Source organism: Saccostrea cucullata, unplaced genomic scaffold, assembly GCF_032062105.1.
Source record: "Saccostrea cucullata isolate Sc308-1 unplaced genomic scaffold, CSIRO_AGI_Scuc_v1 ctg1977, whole genome shotgun sequence".
Classification (NCBI taxonomy): domain Eukaryota; kingdom Metazoa; phylum Mollusca; class Bivalvia; order Ostreida; family Ostreidae; genus Saccostrea; species Saccostrea cuccullata.
Genome location: NW_026940916.1, coordinates 1 through 15,003, shown reverse-complemented (window position 1 = coordinate 15,003; position 15,003 = coordinate 1). Strand labels below are relative to the sequence as shown.

The following is a 15,003-nucleotide window of genomic DNA, read 5'->3' as shown; positions in this document are numbered from 1 at the left end:
GTATTTTGCTATATCTTTCATCTCCTCATGACAGTGATGGCATATTTTCTTTTCTACCTCGAACAAATACAACATTCTCCATACAAAAGTCATGATGGATATAATGAGCGCAGGGAACAATGAGCGCAGGGTACTCCCAGCTCCGCTTTATATACCTATTTAGGGTCGTGTGCAAAAAAAAAATTACCTTTTACCTGCATTTTTATACCTGTTGCATCATCTGTAAGGACCGTGTGCAAAAAAAAAAATTAGGGTCGTGTGCAAAAATAGGTTGGACTTACCTATGCATTGTGACGTCATCCACTGTATAAATACGGCTTTTCTCCTACTTTCGGCTCATTTTACCCTCAGAGCCATCAGCTGTTGAACATGGATTCTACTAGAGAAAAACAGTTACAGGCTCAACGATTATTGAAACGAAAATGAACCGAGAGAGAATTAGATCCACCACCCAAACCGATTTCTGAGTATTATCAGATGAGACTGGATGCAGAAACTCGCTCTACAAAATTTAAAGCGCATGAAAATAAATATATCGTCCATTTCAAAGAATTTCCATAAGAGGAAAACACAGGATTCGTTCGTCGATTATTCAGAGACATGTTACAAACCTTCAAATCTAAAATCAGTGTAATCCTAACGATTACCTCCGCCTGAACCTACGTCATCATTCTCTGGTTTCAGAGATTTGGTACGAGTTTACGCAATGTAAACGTTTAAACGAAGACCTCATTTTAGATAAAATAGAAGCCGTGCAACAATCCAAAAAGGAGTTCAAACTGGGTGACGGCTCCCTGGAATTCGATCTTTTTCATGTCGAGTATCCCGAGGGGAGTGGTGGAGACAGAACCAAACATCTACAAGTGAATAAAGAAACTTTTAAGAACAATAAAAGAGCCATCGTTCGGATCGTCAATCCCTGGGATAAATTTTGTTTGGCTAGAGCCATTGTCGTCACTCGATTACACAGTCACAAACCTGAACATCCAGACCCCGAATGGGAAAAACGATGGAAACGCATGAGATTAGGAGATAAATACCAGAAACGAGAAGCCATAGGCCTCATGGAATAGGCCGAGTGTGATATCACTCAAGCTTGTGGAGCCCGAGAATGGACGAAATTACAACAGGTATTACCTCCTCAGTATCGACTGAAAATATTTCAGTTCAAGTCTACTTCGACTAAACTCTGTTTAGAGCCTATTTACAAAGGCTCGGGAGATGGAACTTATTTGAACATTTTGTTCGACGATCATCATTACGATGCCATCATATCCATATCATACTGGAATTCCCATGGGTACAAATTGCGCTCCGTTATTAGCAGACTTATTTTTATATTCACATGAAGCAGAATTTATGCAAAATCTTTTGCGTGAAAAGAAAAAAACACTTGCTGTGGCCTTCAACTCGACATTTAGATATATCGACGACGTATTGTCAATTAATAATGATAATTTCCATTCCTACGTCGACATGATATATCCTGGTGAGCTTGAGATAAAAGATACCACAGAGTCCAACACATCTGCTTCATACTTGGATATTTTACTTGAAAAAGACACAAATGGTAATCTAACAACCAAGCTATATGATAAACGTGATGACTTTAACTTTTCTATCGTCAACTTCCCTTACTTATGCAGCAATATACCTTCATCACCTGCATACGGAGTATTTATATCTCAGTTGATTCGATACGCAAGAGCATGCTCTACGTATGAACAATTTCTTAAACGAGGTAAATTATTGACAAGCAAGTTGATGAAACAAGAATATCAACAGTCTCGTTTAAAGTCATCATTTCGTAAATTCTATGGTCGATACAATGACCTTGTCAGCAAATACAATTTATCATTGAATGAAATGCTGACTGACGTTTTTCATACCAATTGTTAGTCCATTATTTATACACTGAATTGACTACGGATTTTTTCCGTTATTTCCTGATTATGACAATGAGCACACGGCGGGTGTGACCGGTCAGCAGGGGATGCTCACTCCTCCATGGCACCTGATCCCACCTCTGATGTTTCGGAGGTCCGTGTTTGCTCTGCTCTTGTTTTGTATATTTGTTTAATGGACGTTGAGATTGAATACTGTTCGTTATTTCCATATCCTTATTATCCATGCCGGGAGTAACGGGGAACCCCTATTACTGTGATCACTGCAATGTGGGGTACAGGAATGTCACAGACCATCGGTCCAAGTGTCCTAATCGCTGTCCCTTTTGTTTAGGGCACCCTAAATGTCCCAAAGACGGGAGCAACAATCGATTCCCCTATATACACACAACTGATGTTTTATTTTAAAAAAGAAGTGTTGTTATAAATACAAAGGTCTTAAGGTCTAGGGTTTCAGTCTTAGATTGAACATGGCTGAGAGCAGTGGGTTTTACATGACTTTACCCAGTGATGGGTCTATGACCTCTTTTCCTAGCAATACGACGGCTCAATTTAAAACCTTATTACCTCAATCCCTAGATTTAACCGACGGTCAATGGGAAGTGGCTTTAACGGAAATGATCTATCCTTGTAGTATCGAAAATATCAGTGAAGAAGAAGCTTATCTGGACATATGTATGGTGGAAAAAATCCCCCCTTTTTTGAAAACATTTCCCCGGGGGAGAAACTGGATCTGAACGACCCGGATAAGTATCAATGGGGAAGGTTTCAAATCTTGAAGAGTGCTCCCATCACCTTTGCCGATACTCAATTGTTAGTGGGATGGAGTCAAGCGTATTGGTTGAAGGGGACTTATGATCCAGAAGAGAAATTAAATTTGTATCGCCTCAAATTTAGACCGGGACCTTATGCCAGCCCTGAAGCACTTCTAGCCGAAATCAATGAAGGTTTAGAAAGATGTCTGAAAAATATCTGGAAAAAACATCAGACCTGGACAGGCCCTAAAAGCAGGAAACCAAGAGGTGCGATCATGGTGGCCGGAGATGAGTTGTATGGGGCCTTAAATCCCTCCTTAAAGAAAATTCTAAAAGACCTGAAAGCAGAAGATGAAGAACCCCCTAAAGCCGAGATGAGATTTACGAGGGGCATTTCAAAAGTCCTGAGAACTGTTTAATAAAAAATTAATCGTTTAACGGAAATTATTGAGTTTGGTATCATTGGAAAGATCAGAAAAATATATACACATTGTGACGTCGCTTTGTAATTTTTATGACGTAATATCTCCGAAAATTACGTCAGAGTATAGAATGTTTGGAATACTGAAAAGTGACGTTTATATCCACATGAGACAATTTTAAAAGTGCTGTCAAAGGCTTATTTGAAAAAAATATTTCAAAGAAATTTTTCATTTGCAAAGAAGTAAAGTAGGACTATGGTACTGTTTCTCAAGAATTTCATATCTCGTTGTATGGTTTGTTTACTAGCACGGTTTATTTCCGGTTATGCTATCATCGACATTCATTTAAGATTCTAAGTTACATGATTCGCCTGGATTTTCGGTCTTTTATAAAGCTCTCCATTGTATGAAATAAAACATGTTCTGTATAAAACTGAAGTATATTAATGCAATTTTCAACAAATAACAGTAATGTTTACCGTTTACAAATAAAAAGTACAAAAGTCTTGCCTCTGACTTGTTTATGTGCGTATTTTTTCGTATTAATTCAACTTCGGCGCCCCAGAACTCACTACTGCTTTTGACTTTTGACTCCAAAAAAGGTTTATATGTTAAACAGACATCTAAAATCTTATTTATTTTCCATGAATTAAATTTGCAAATATGTGGAGGTACGTAGGGGTTACAACTGCGCCCGCGCCATTTTGGATTTTACGAGAAAATATGGGGCACACTAAACTTAACTTCTCTTGAGCCTTCATCGATCCCACAAATCTGATTAAAACACCTGACGAATTGATGCCATTCAATTTTGGAACACGATCGTCTATTTTTCTTTGATTGAAAACTTTGCCTTATTCTCACAGCTAGATCTGTTTTACGCAATATTTTGAGCAAGATTCGATAAAAACATGCGATGTTTGACACTTGCTTAAACCATTTCAGAACAAGAAGATCTCTGAAATAGAACATCATATGATAGATTGTATTCTATGTAAACATTCCACAATCTGGCATTTGCGTCCGTTAGCTTGCGCCCAAGTAATGAACAAAAATTGTCTCTAAAATTTTAATTTGATCAAATTATGTTTTCTACGTCATTTTTATGGCCAGTATCCTAAACATTCTATATTCTGACATCATTTTCGGAGTTATTCTGTCATAAAAATTATAAAGTGACGTAACAATGTGTGTATATTTTTCTGATCTTTTCAATGATGTCAAACTCAATAATTTCCGTGAAAGGGTTAACATTTTATTAAACAGTTCTCAGGACTTTTGAAATGCCCCTCGTAACTATTGAAAATTTCGGAAAATACAGTGTGTTAATTATGTAACTCATACGTCAAATTCCCATCTTTATAAGGTTTCCCTTACGTCTGGCTTATAAATTAGGTTACCACTCTTCCAAATTAGTGCAAAAATTGGACAGAAAACTTTTTGCAATTGGATTTACATCAGTTACATGGAATCCGTGCACTCCGGATTTATTAAATACGTACAAAATGAATATTTAAAATCCTATGTATGTGTATTGCGAGATTATATCATATCCAACATTAATTTGGTTGGCTCCAATGCCTGAAATGTAAACTCTTAAGAGTATTGTTGTATATATATATATTTGATGACAAAGAAAAACAATGTAAATGGGAACCGTTATTATGGAGCGTCAATATACCTTTGAATAAGGGCTTCAACATTTCGATACCACTGAGATTCAGCATCATGACTCCTTTAGGACAACCCATGCCTTTTTTAAGTGGCAAATCCAAATGAAACTTTCATTTCAGAAAAGTCTACTGAGATGAACAGTACCCTTTATTGTGTTCCAACGAGAAGAATGATGACTTGTCTGGTCTGCTGAACGTCTTGTATTCAACCCTAAAAATGGGTATAAAAGGAAGTCTCTCCAGGATAGAAAGGTCAGTTACACAAGAGACATGAAACATGCAGTAAAAATATTCCTTGATTACTGAGACAAAATAATAATGATAAAAAAACAGTTTGTTCTATCACAAAGGTCCCTGATTACAAAAAAGGACAAACTTTTTAAATTGAAAATTTAAAGTAGCAGCTCCCTTAGTCAGCTCATCAAGAAATACTACTGTGAAATTAAAAGCTTGGGTTAAAAACAACAACCGCCGCCACCACCACCACCACCAGCCTAAATCCACCCCAAAGCTTCAAAGAGGGGAATGCAAGGTTTTTCACAGATTTATTTGACTGAGAACGGGAGCTAACACGCCAACTGCTGCTGCTAAAGTTTTTTTTAGACGAATTAGAAAAAAGAGATCTTTAACAAGACGCAGTCAAAACTCACGGCGTAAGAGCCTTGAAAAATACTGAATCTACAATGGTGAAACAAAGAATAAATCTAGGAGGTACTAAGAACAGAAAAAGGAGAATGAAAAAACAGAGAGGATAAAATGGAATGAAAATAACAAGAAAAAGAAGAAGACAGAGAGGCCGAGGATTTTTTACTGATTTACTGAAAACCGGAGCTAAACACGCCTTGACTGCTGCTGCTAGAACGGGATTAGACGTATTAGAAAATAATAGATCTTTAAAAGACGCAGTTAAAACTCACGGCGTTTTTTCTTGAAAAATACTTCGGGAATGGTGAAACAAAGAATGAATCTAGGAGGTACTAACAACAGAAGAAAAAAGACCCCTATGTTAGCCCGAGGAGGTCCTAAGAGAAAAAGGAAAACACAAGGAGGAATTCCTAAAAGAAAACGTCCTATAGATGTGTTTGACTGAAAGAGGAGAGAGTATAAATAGGCCAGTCCAGTGAACAGAAGGTTCATTTGTGAAAACTGAATCCTAGTAGACACATCATGTTACAGCCCGATTCCTGTGCGTGTGGGATAAACAATTTGAATTTACAATTGTTTGAAGTCCCTCCGACTAATATTGCTTTAGAAGACTAAAATGGGAAGAATGTTACCCCATTTCCAGTACTTTAGATTCGGACACCGCTCCCATCGAATTTGAAATTAAAGGACAAGGAGATCACTATCTGGATTTATCTCAAACTTATGTTCAAATGGTATGTAAATTTACCAAAGACGATGGAAGTAATCTGACTGGGGCGAACACCACTTCGAGTCCAGTGAATAATATCTTACATTCCATGTTTACGGAAATCGATGTCAGTCTGAATGGGAAAATAGTGACCCCGGGGACGGATACCTATCCTTACAAAGCTTATCTGGAGAAATTATTGTCATACCAACCCAGAACTTTAAAGACACAGGCGAGGGCCTGTAGTCTGTGGGAAAAAGATACAGCAGGACACATGGACGAAGTGGGGTTAGAGGACCTTGGTGTAGCTCAAAATAAGACCTTTAATGTAACTAAAGGCTCAAGTACCGATACAGTGACCATTAACGAACCCATCCTCACAGAGTACCCGGCCAATTCTAAAAACGAAGGATTCCGAAAAAGACGCCAAGCTATTGCTGGAAGTAAGAAAATCAGTTTGCTGGATCGTTTACATCTGGATTTGTTTCAACAAGATCGATTTCTGCCTAATGGAGTGGACGTCCGTTTGCGATTTAATCGAGCTAGACCTGTTTTCTACATGATGATCAAAGGAGGAAGTACAGGAAAAGTGAAAATTTTGAGTATGGTCTTGTGGGTGAGAAAAGTCAAACCCACAGCAGTCATGATGAATACCATTAATCAGAGTTTGAACACCCACAAAGCCAAATATCCCTTGAGAAGAGTGGAAGTGAAAACCTTTACCATCCCCACAGGGACCCAGTCTAAGATTACGGATCATCTGTTTCAAGGTCAGATGCCTAAACGTCTCATTTTAGGCTTTGTGGAGAATGCGGCCTTTAACGGAGATAAAACTAAAAATCCCTTTCATTTTCAAAACTTTGGGATCAAGAAATTAGATGTCAGTATCAACGGAGAGACCATGAGTACTCGTTGTTTTGAACCTAATTTCAACGACGATTTATATCTGAGAATCCTTATTTCAGTCTGTATCAAGCCCTGGGAAAATTAGGAGAAGATTGGGCTCCGGACATCACCTTAGAAGAGTATAAAAGCGGCTACACTCTATGGGGCTGGGATTTCACTAAAGATCAAGAAGCGCAATCGGATAAATTCCACATCATAGAAACAGGAAATCTGAGAGTAGAAGTGCAGTTTACCAACAATACGGTTAACACCATCAATTGTGTGGTGTATGCAGAATTCGATAACCTATTAGAAATTAACAAACAGAGAGAAGTGAGCATTGATTACTAATGGATACGGGACAATTGTAAGAGAAGTCTTATCCAGAGAATTCAAGAGTTCGTTTGGGGGCGTGTATCCTGTAGATATATTACCGGATCAATTAAGACCTGGAGAAAAAGCGGTCGTCATGAATACGGATCCTCAAGATCGACCTGGAGAACATTGGGTGTGTCTGTATGTGAGCAATCCCGTGGTGGAATATTTCGATTCTTTTTTATGGATTTCCTCCCTTACAAAAAGAAATTCAAGATTTTATGCGTCATGCAAATGGATTTATAATCCGTATCGCTATCAAGACTGGAATACCGATGTGTGTGGACAATATTGCGTGTATTATTTACATCAGAGAGATAAGAAAAGAAAGAAAACCGACGAGTGGTTATTCCCCTTGGACCAGAGTACGGCTTTACAAAGGGACAGATACGTAGTGAATTGGTTTAAAAACACTTATCATAAATTACCTACGGGTCATGGACAAAAGTGTCAATGTTTTTATCAAAATGTATTGTAAATGCATTGTTGTTGTTTGTTGTTGTTGTTAATAAAGAATTTAAAAAAAAATTCTTTGTCCTTTGTTATTGTTTTTCAGTAAAAAAAATCCAGTTTGAAACTGGTTAGGCTAGGCTAGACTGTGAATGCATGCGTGACGTCATAATCACATTCTTGAGTCGCTGCCAAGTATGATTACCTGTGTACATAAAAAACGTAGGTCTTTATCGTATGTTTTGCACAACTTTTCAAGTATTACCTGTGCAGTCGGCATAAAAAACGTAGGTCTATCGTATATTTTTTGCACACCACACTTATCCTTCAAGGTGGGGTTTATAAAAACAAAGTTAAAGACGATCCTCATTAGTTGGGCAGTTGAGTAAATGATAGTTTGGCAAGCGAATTCCATCATTATGAACTATCTGCATGATTTTTCAAGCCTAATTCTTCAATGTCATCTACGTCCAAATTGGACTTTCCGTTATTTCAGAGCCCAAAGAAGAAGAAGATATAGACATGTTTCTGAGCAACGAATTGATGATTTCCAGTATTTGATTCTACAAAAGGAAAGATATCCCTGTGTTACAGGATGAACTGCATCACAATGTTCAACATATATTTAACATTCAAATGTGTGTAAAAGACACAGTAGGAGGACTATGTGTTTCATTTATGTGCAAACTATCATATCACTGCCAATTTTGCTGTTAACAGTAATATATATGTTAAACACATGTTTTTCACAACAATTGTATAACACATATTAAATATGTATAATACATGTGTGGAAAAATACTGATGAATTATACATGTTTGATTTATATGAAATATATGTGTATTCCTAAACACATGTTATACACATGTTAAATTCTATACATGTTTTACATATATATTTATATTATATATATATATATATATATATATATATATAATATATATATATATATATATATATATATATATATATATATATATATATATATATATATATATATATATATATATATATATATATAAGAGATATTATTTTTTTGCATTACATTTATAAGGTCTCATGTAATTTGATAACAAAAATGGGTTTTATTTTTTTCTATACAGTCCTCAACCTGGAAGCTATGTTCCTAACCAATCCATTCTCTCAGTGAAGTGAAGCCTGGCTGCTAGTCTTCCTTTGGGGGAAATACACAGTGAATCAATTATGATAAAAACAAAACTTGAATCTAAAACAGTTTCAATGAGATATTATTTTAATTTATTTTCATTATTATTAAGATAATTATTTTAAATGTTTTTTTTATATTTTTTAAAATGGATTAAAAGAAATCTGATCATGGGAAATCAATACCATAAAGATAGCAAGTTTTATAGGAATCTATATATATATATATATATATATATATATATATATATATATATATATATATATATATAAGAGATATTATTTTTGCATTACATTTATAAGGTCTCATGTAATTTAATAACAAAAATGGGTTTTATTTTTTTTCTATACAGTCCTCAACCTGGAAGCTATGTTCCTAACCAATCCATTCTCTCAGTGAAGTGAAGCCTGGCTGCTAGTCTTCCTTTGGGGGAAATACACAGTGAATCAATTATGATAAAAACAAAAACAAAACTTGAATCTTAAAACAGTTTCAATGAGATATCATTTTAATTTATTTTCATTATTATTAAGATAATTATTTTAAATGTTTTTTTTTTATATTTTTAAAAATGGATTTAAAAAATAAAATCTGATCATGGGAAATCAATACCATAAAGATAGCAAGTTTTGACTCCAATTACTGATGAATTTCTGAATTTTCCATTAAAATATTGACATTATATCACAGGGGGAAAGAAAAACTACTTGAGTGTTTCTACTGACCCCCCACCAGAGATCTGCTTATGAGTGCATGGGGGATTGGTGTGGACCTTCATCTCCTGTTTAAAACAGACTTTAGAGTATGACAGATAAAAAGGTACTTTTTTTTTTATTTTACATTACATGAAAAACATACAATTAATGATGAAGAATGTACACATGTTTTTCATAAGTGTGTACAAATTGATCAATATAATATCTATAATGAATCCAATTTCCTGCTAGTCCACAACATAATCCAAAAGGAAAAGCATAAGTCTGGTAAGGTAAACTACCCATTTGTTGTAAACAAGTCATCAAATCTGGGCTCCAATTCTTTGTTTCTCTCCTCAGGTTTCAGAACTCCATATTCTTCATAGTCACCTCCTTGCCTGTAAAACATACTTTCCAGTTCTGGGGTACTATGGGACATAAGATATTCTGCTTCTGGATTAACTCTCTCCATTTCTATGCCCCCTACAGGTTCCTTCATTTGAATGAATCCCCTGATTTGATGCAGTTTTCCTGTCCAGGGATGTCTTTCCTTTTGTAAAATCAAATAGTCAAATTCATCTTCATTGCTCAGAAACATATCTCGATCTTCTTTTTCTTTGGGCTCTGTAATGATGAAAGTCCAATTAATGGCTATCCTGTAACATCTGTGTGGATCATTAGGATCCTTCACAGCTTGCTCAGGCTTGCTTAAATATTCATTCCTAGGTTCCTGATCCACCTCCATAGGTTCTATTATTCTCTTTTCTAATAAGGTAAGTTTTTCCATGTCCATCTCCATGTCTTTTAATATTCTAGGAATTCACTTGACCAAAACTGTCCTTTACTCAATTAGGGCCCCAACTGATGAGGATTTTCTTTAACACCTTTGTTTTTATACCCCTCACACCTTTGCAAAAAAAAGATAAGGGCCGTGTGCAAAAAAAAAAATATGCTGACTGCACAGGTAAATACTAGCGCCGTGTGCAAAGAAAAAAAAAATATGCTGACTGCACAGGTAAATGCGCCGTGTGCAAAGAAATATAACGATAGACCTACGTTTTTTGTTTATGCTGACTACACAGGTAAATACTTGGCACCGATTCAAGATTATGACGTCACGCTTCACAGTCTAGCCTAGCCTAACTAGTTCAAACTGGATTTTTTACTTACACATAAATAACAAAGAAAACACAGATTTTTGATTTTTTCATTCTTTATTTGTAACAACAAACAACAACAAACAACAAACAACATATTTACAATACATTTTGATAAAAACATTGACACTTTTGTCCATGACCCGTAGGTAATTTATGATAAGTGTTTTTAAACCAATTCGTTACGTATCTGTCCCTTTGTAAAGCCGTACTCTGGTCAAAAGGGAATAGCCACTCGTCGGCTTTCTTTCTTTTCTTGTCTCTTTGATGTAAATAATACACGCAATATTGTCCACACACATCGGTATTCCAGTCTTGATAGCGATACGGATTATAAATCCATTGTTGAGCATGACGCTGGATAAAATCTTGAATTTCTTTTTGTAAGGGAGGAAATCCATAAGAATCGAAATATTCCACCACGGGATTGCTCACATATAGACACACCCAATGTTCTCCAGGTCGATCTTGAGGATCCGTATTGACCACCACAGCTTTTTCTCCAGGTCTTAATTGATCCGGTAATAAATCTACAGGATACACACCTCCAAAAGAACTCTTGAATTCTCTGGATAAGACTTCTCTCAATTGTCCCGTATCCATTTTTAGTAATCAATGCTCACTTCTCTCTGTTTGTTAATTTCTAATAGGTTATCGAATTCTGCATACACCACACAATTTAAGGTGTTAGGTGTATTGTTGGTAAACTGCACTTCTACTCTCAGATTTCCTGTTTCTATGATGTGGAATTTATCCGATTGCGCTTCTTGATCTTTAGTGAAATCCCAGCCCCATAGAGTGTAGCCGCTTTTATACTCTTCTAAGGTGATGTCTGGAGCCCAATCTTCTCCTAATTTTCCCAGAGCTTGATACAGACTGAGATAAGATCTCAGATATAAATCGTCGTTGAAATTAGGCTCAAAACAACGAGTACTCATGGTCTCTCCGTTGATACTGACGTCTAATTTCTTGATCCCAAAGTTTTGGAAATGAAAGGGATTTTTAGTTTTATCTCCGTTAAAGGCCGCATTCTCCACAAAGCCTAAAATGAGACGTTTAGGCATCTGGCCTTGAAACAGATGATCCGTAATCTTAGACTGAGTTCCTGTGGGGATGGTAAAGGTTTTCACTTCCACTCTTCTCAAGGGATATTTGGCTCTGTGGGTATTCAAACTCTGATTAATGGCATTCATCATGACTGCTGTGGGTTTGACTTTTCTCACCCACAAGATCATACTCAATATTTTCACTTTTCCTGTACTTCCTCCTTTGATCATCATGTAGAAAGCAGGTCTAGCTCGATTAAATCGCAAACGGACGTCCACTCCATTGGGTAGAAATCGATCTTGTTGAAACAAATCCAGATGTAAACGATCCAGCAAACTGATTTTCTTACTGTTAGCAATAGCTTGGTGTCTTTTTCGGAATCCTTCGTTTTTAGAATTGGCCGGTAACGCTGTGAGGATGGGTTGGTTAATGGTCACCGTGTCGGCACCACCATTTGCAGCTGGAGTTACATCAAAGGTTTTATTTTGAGCTACACCAAGAGCCTCTAACCCCACTTCGTCCATGTGTCCTGCCGTATCTTTTTCCCACAGACTACAGGCCCTCGCCTGTGTCTTTAAAGTTCTGGGTTGGTAGGACAATAATTTCTCCAGATAAGCTTTGTAAGGATAAGTATCCGTCCCCGGAGTCACTATTTTTCCATTCAGACTGACATCGATTTCCGTAAACATGGAATGTAAGATATTATTCACTGGACTCGAAGTGCTGTTTGCCCCAGTCAGATTACTTCCATCGTCTTTGGTAAATTTACATACCATTTGAACATAAGTTTGAGATAAATCCAGATAGTGATCTCCTTGTCCTTTAATTTCAAATTCGATGGGAGCGGTGTCGGAATCTAAAGTACTGGAAATGGGGTAATATTCTTCCCATTTCGAGTCTTCTAAAGCAATATTAGTCGGAGGGACTTCAAACAATTGTAAATTGTTCATCCCACACGCACAGGAATCGGGTTGTAACATGATGTGTCTACTAGGATTCAGTTTTCACAAATGAACCTTCTGTTCACAGGACTGGCCTATTTATACTCTCTCTCTCTCAGTCAAACACATCTAAAGGACGTTTTCTTTTAGGAATTCCTCCTCCTTGTTTTTTCCTTTTTCTCTTAGGACCCCCTCGGGCTAACAGGATTCTCCCTCTTCCTGTCTGCTTTCTTCTTTTTCTTCTTCTTCTTCTTCCTTGACCTGTTTGTCCTTTTTTCTTCTTCTTCTTTCTAAAGGGTAAAGAGACTCCTCGATTGAAAGCAAATAGACCTGTATTTTTGGTCGCATTGAGTCCGTGGGTTAAAAGAGCATTTCGGATGTTTTTTTTTTCCCACTACATCCCTGCCTATCTTCACTCCGGCCATGAGGGCTTGTTGTTTCCCATGTTTGAGTAGATCTTTGACAAATCCTCGACCTTTTTGTGGCCCCATGGCTAACTTGGTCGCGTCTTTGAGAGTCAAACCTGAGCCTATGCCCGGTAGGGGTATGTTAGGGACTGCTGCCGAGAGGAAGTTTAAAAAATTTCCTCCTTTTTGAGGTTTCATGTGAGTTAAAATCCTACCCAATTTGAGTAATCCTGTAAGAGGAGTTCCCGATAGATTATCCAAGGGAAGGGCTCTCAAGACTAACTCGCATGGTGAAAAAGGGTCTAAGACATATCCAGAGAAGGTAAGAAGATAGGCGGGATGTGTAATAAAGAAAAAAGCACAGAATGCTAGATTTTTACGAGACTGAACTGCCAAACAGTCTATTGCTTCAATCGGGGTATTTACCCTATTAGAAAAAGAGATAGAGATCAAACTAGGTAAGTCAAAGAGGGAGGTGAAAAAGAAGAAAGGGTACTAGACCAGGAAAAGCAATATTAGCCCGAGGGGTCCTAAAGAGTAAAAAGGAAAACAACAAGGAGGAGGATGCCTAAAAGAAAAGTCTTAGATGTGTTTGACTAAGAGAGTATAAATAGGACGTCCGTAATCAGACTTCATTTGTGAAAACTAATTTTCCTAGTAGACACATCATGTTACACCCGATTCCTGTGCCTGTGGGATGAACAATTTACATTGTTCAAGTCCCTCCACTAATATTGCTTTAGAAGATCGAAATGGGAGAATATTACCCATTTCAGTACTTTAGACTTCTAAACCGTCCCATCGAATTTGAAATAAAGGGAAAGAGACCTTATTTTGGTTTTATTCCTGGTTAAAAGGTTGATTTCCGATTTTTAATTCCCCGCCTCTCCCCTTTCCAGTCCGTGAATTTCCCATTTATTTTTACAAACCCGATTTTTCCCCAATGGAATGCCACCCGGGGACAAACCCTTACTTCAAGTTTATTGGAAAATTAGGTCTCCCAAAGGGAATTTAAAAAATTTCCCTTTTAGTTTATGGGAAAAATCAAAAATTTTGGAGAATTGGTAAAACTGGGGAAAATTTGTAATACGGGCAAATTTGGGGAAAAACCCCTCGCCCCCAACTAAACCTTAGAAACCCAACCGGTTCGAGAACCGGGATGTAAAAAATTTCATGTTCTTTTAAATGATTTTTCCCGGGGGGTTTTTTTATTTTCCCTGAATAAAAAAAAACAGACCCCCATAGCCCAAAAGAGGAAAAAAAAGGTAATTATTAGTATATTTTTGAAAAATTTTACCACGATTTAACTTAAAAAAGGGGGATCCCAAAGGGAGCAATTTCTAAATGGATGAAATTTTTTACCTTTTAAAAAACCCTCAAGGGCCCCCATTTCTTTTTTTAACCCCCCAAATGTTAAAGGCCATTTAAAAATTTTAAGGTTGGGCCCCGGGGGTTTAAAATAATCCTAAAAATTGGTTTTAATTTTATATAAACCCCAAAGGCCCAAGAAATTTTTTTTAACCTTTTTCAGTTTTCTGATTTCTAAGTATCACTTAAAATTTTAAAGGGGTAAAAAAACTAAAAAAAAATTTTAAATTTTTGAATCACTGATCAAGGCTCGAAATCAATTTCATAGAATCTATAAAGGGGTTTTTCCTTTTTTTTTCAATACCCTTTGTTGATTTTTTTTCCCCGTTAACCGGGGGGGAAATTACCCGGGAAGTGAATTTCAAAATTTTTTTGGGAAAAATTTTAGGGTTTAGAGGGAATGA

At 36.6% G+C, this 15,003-nt stretch overlaps 1 protein-coding gene across 1 annotated transcript; it reads right to left on the bottom strand.

Annotated features, from left to right (window-relative positions):
* Positions 1–11,441: 11,441 nt before the first annotated feature.
* LOC134256653 (uncharacterized protein F54H12.2-like) lies at positions 11,442–12,863 on the bottom strand. The gene has a single exon (XM_062739337.1). It carries the CDS (start codon positions 12,861–12,863, stop codon positions 11,442–11,444), a length of 1,422 nt encoding a protein of 473 aa, XP_062595321.1.
* Positions 12,864–15,003: the final 2,140 nt, after the last annotated feature.

Bases quoted from the DNA above. Each gene is read 5' to 3' on its own strand.
- LOC134256653 (XM_062739337.1), bottom strand. From the start codon at position 12,863: ATGTTACAACCCGATTCCTGTGCGTGTGGGATGAACAATTTACAATTG.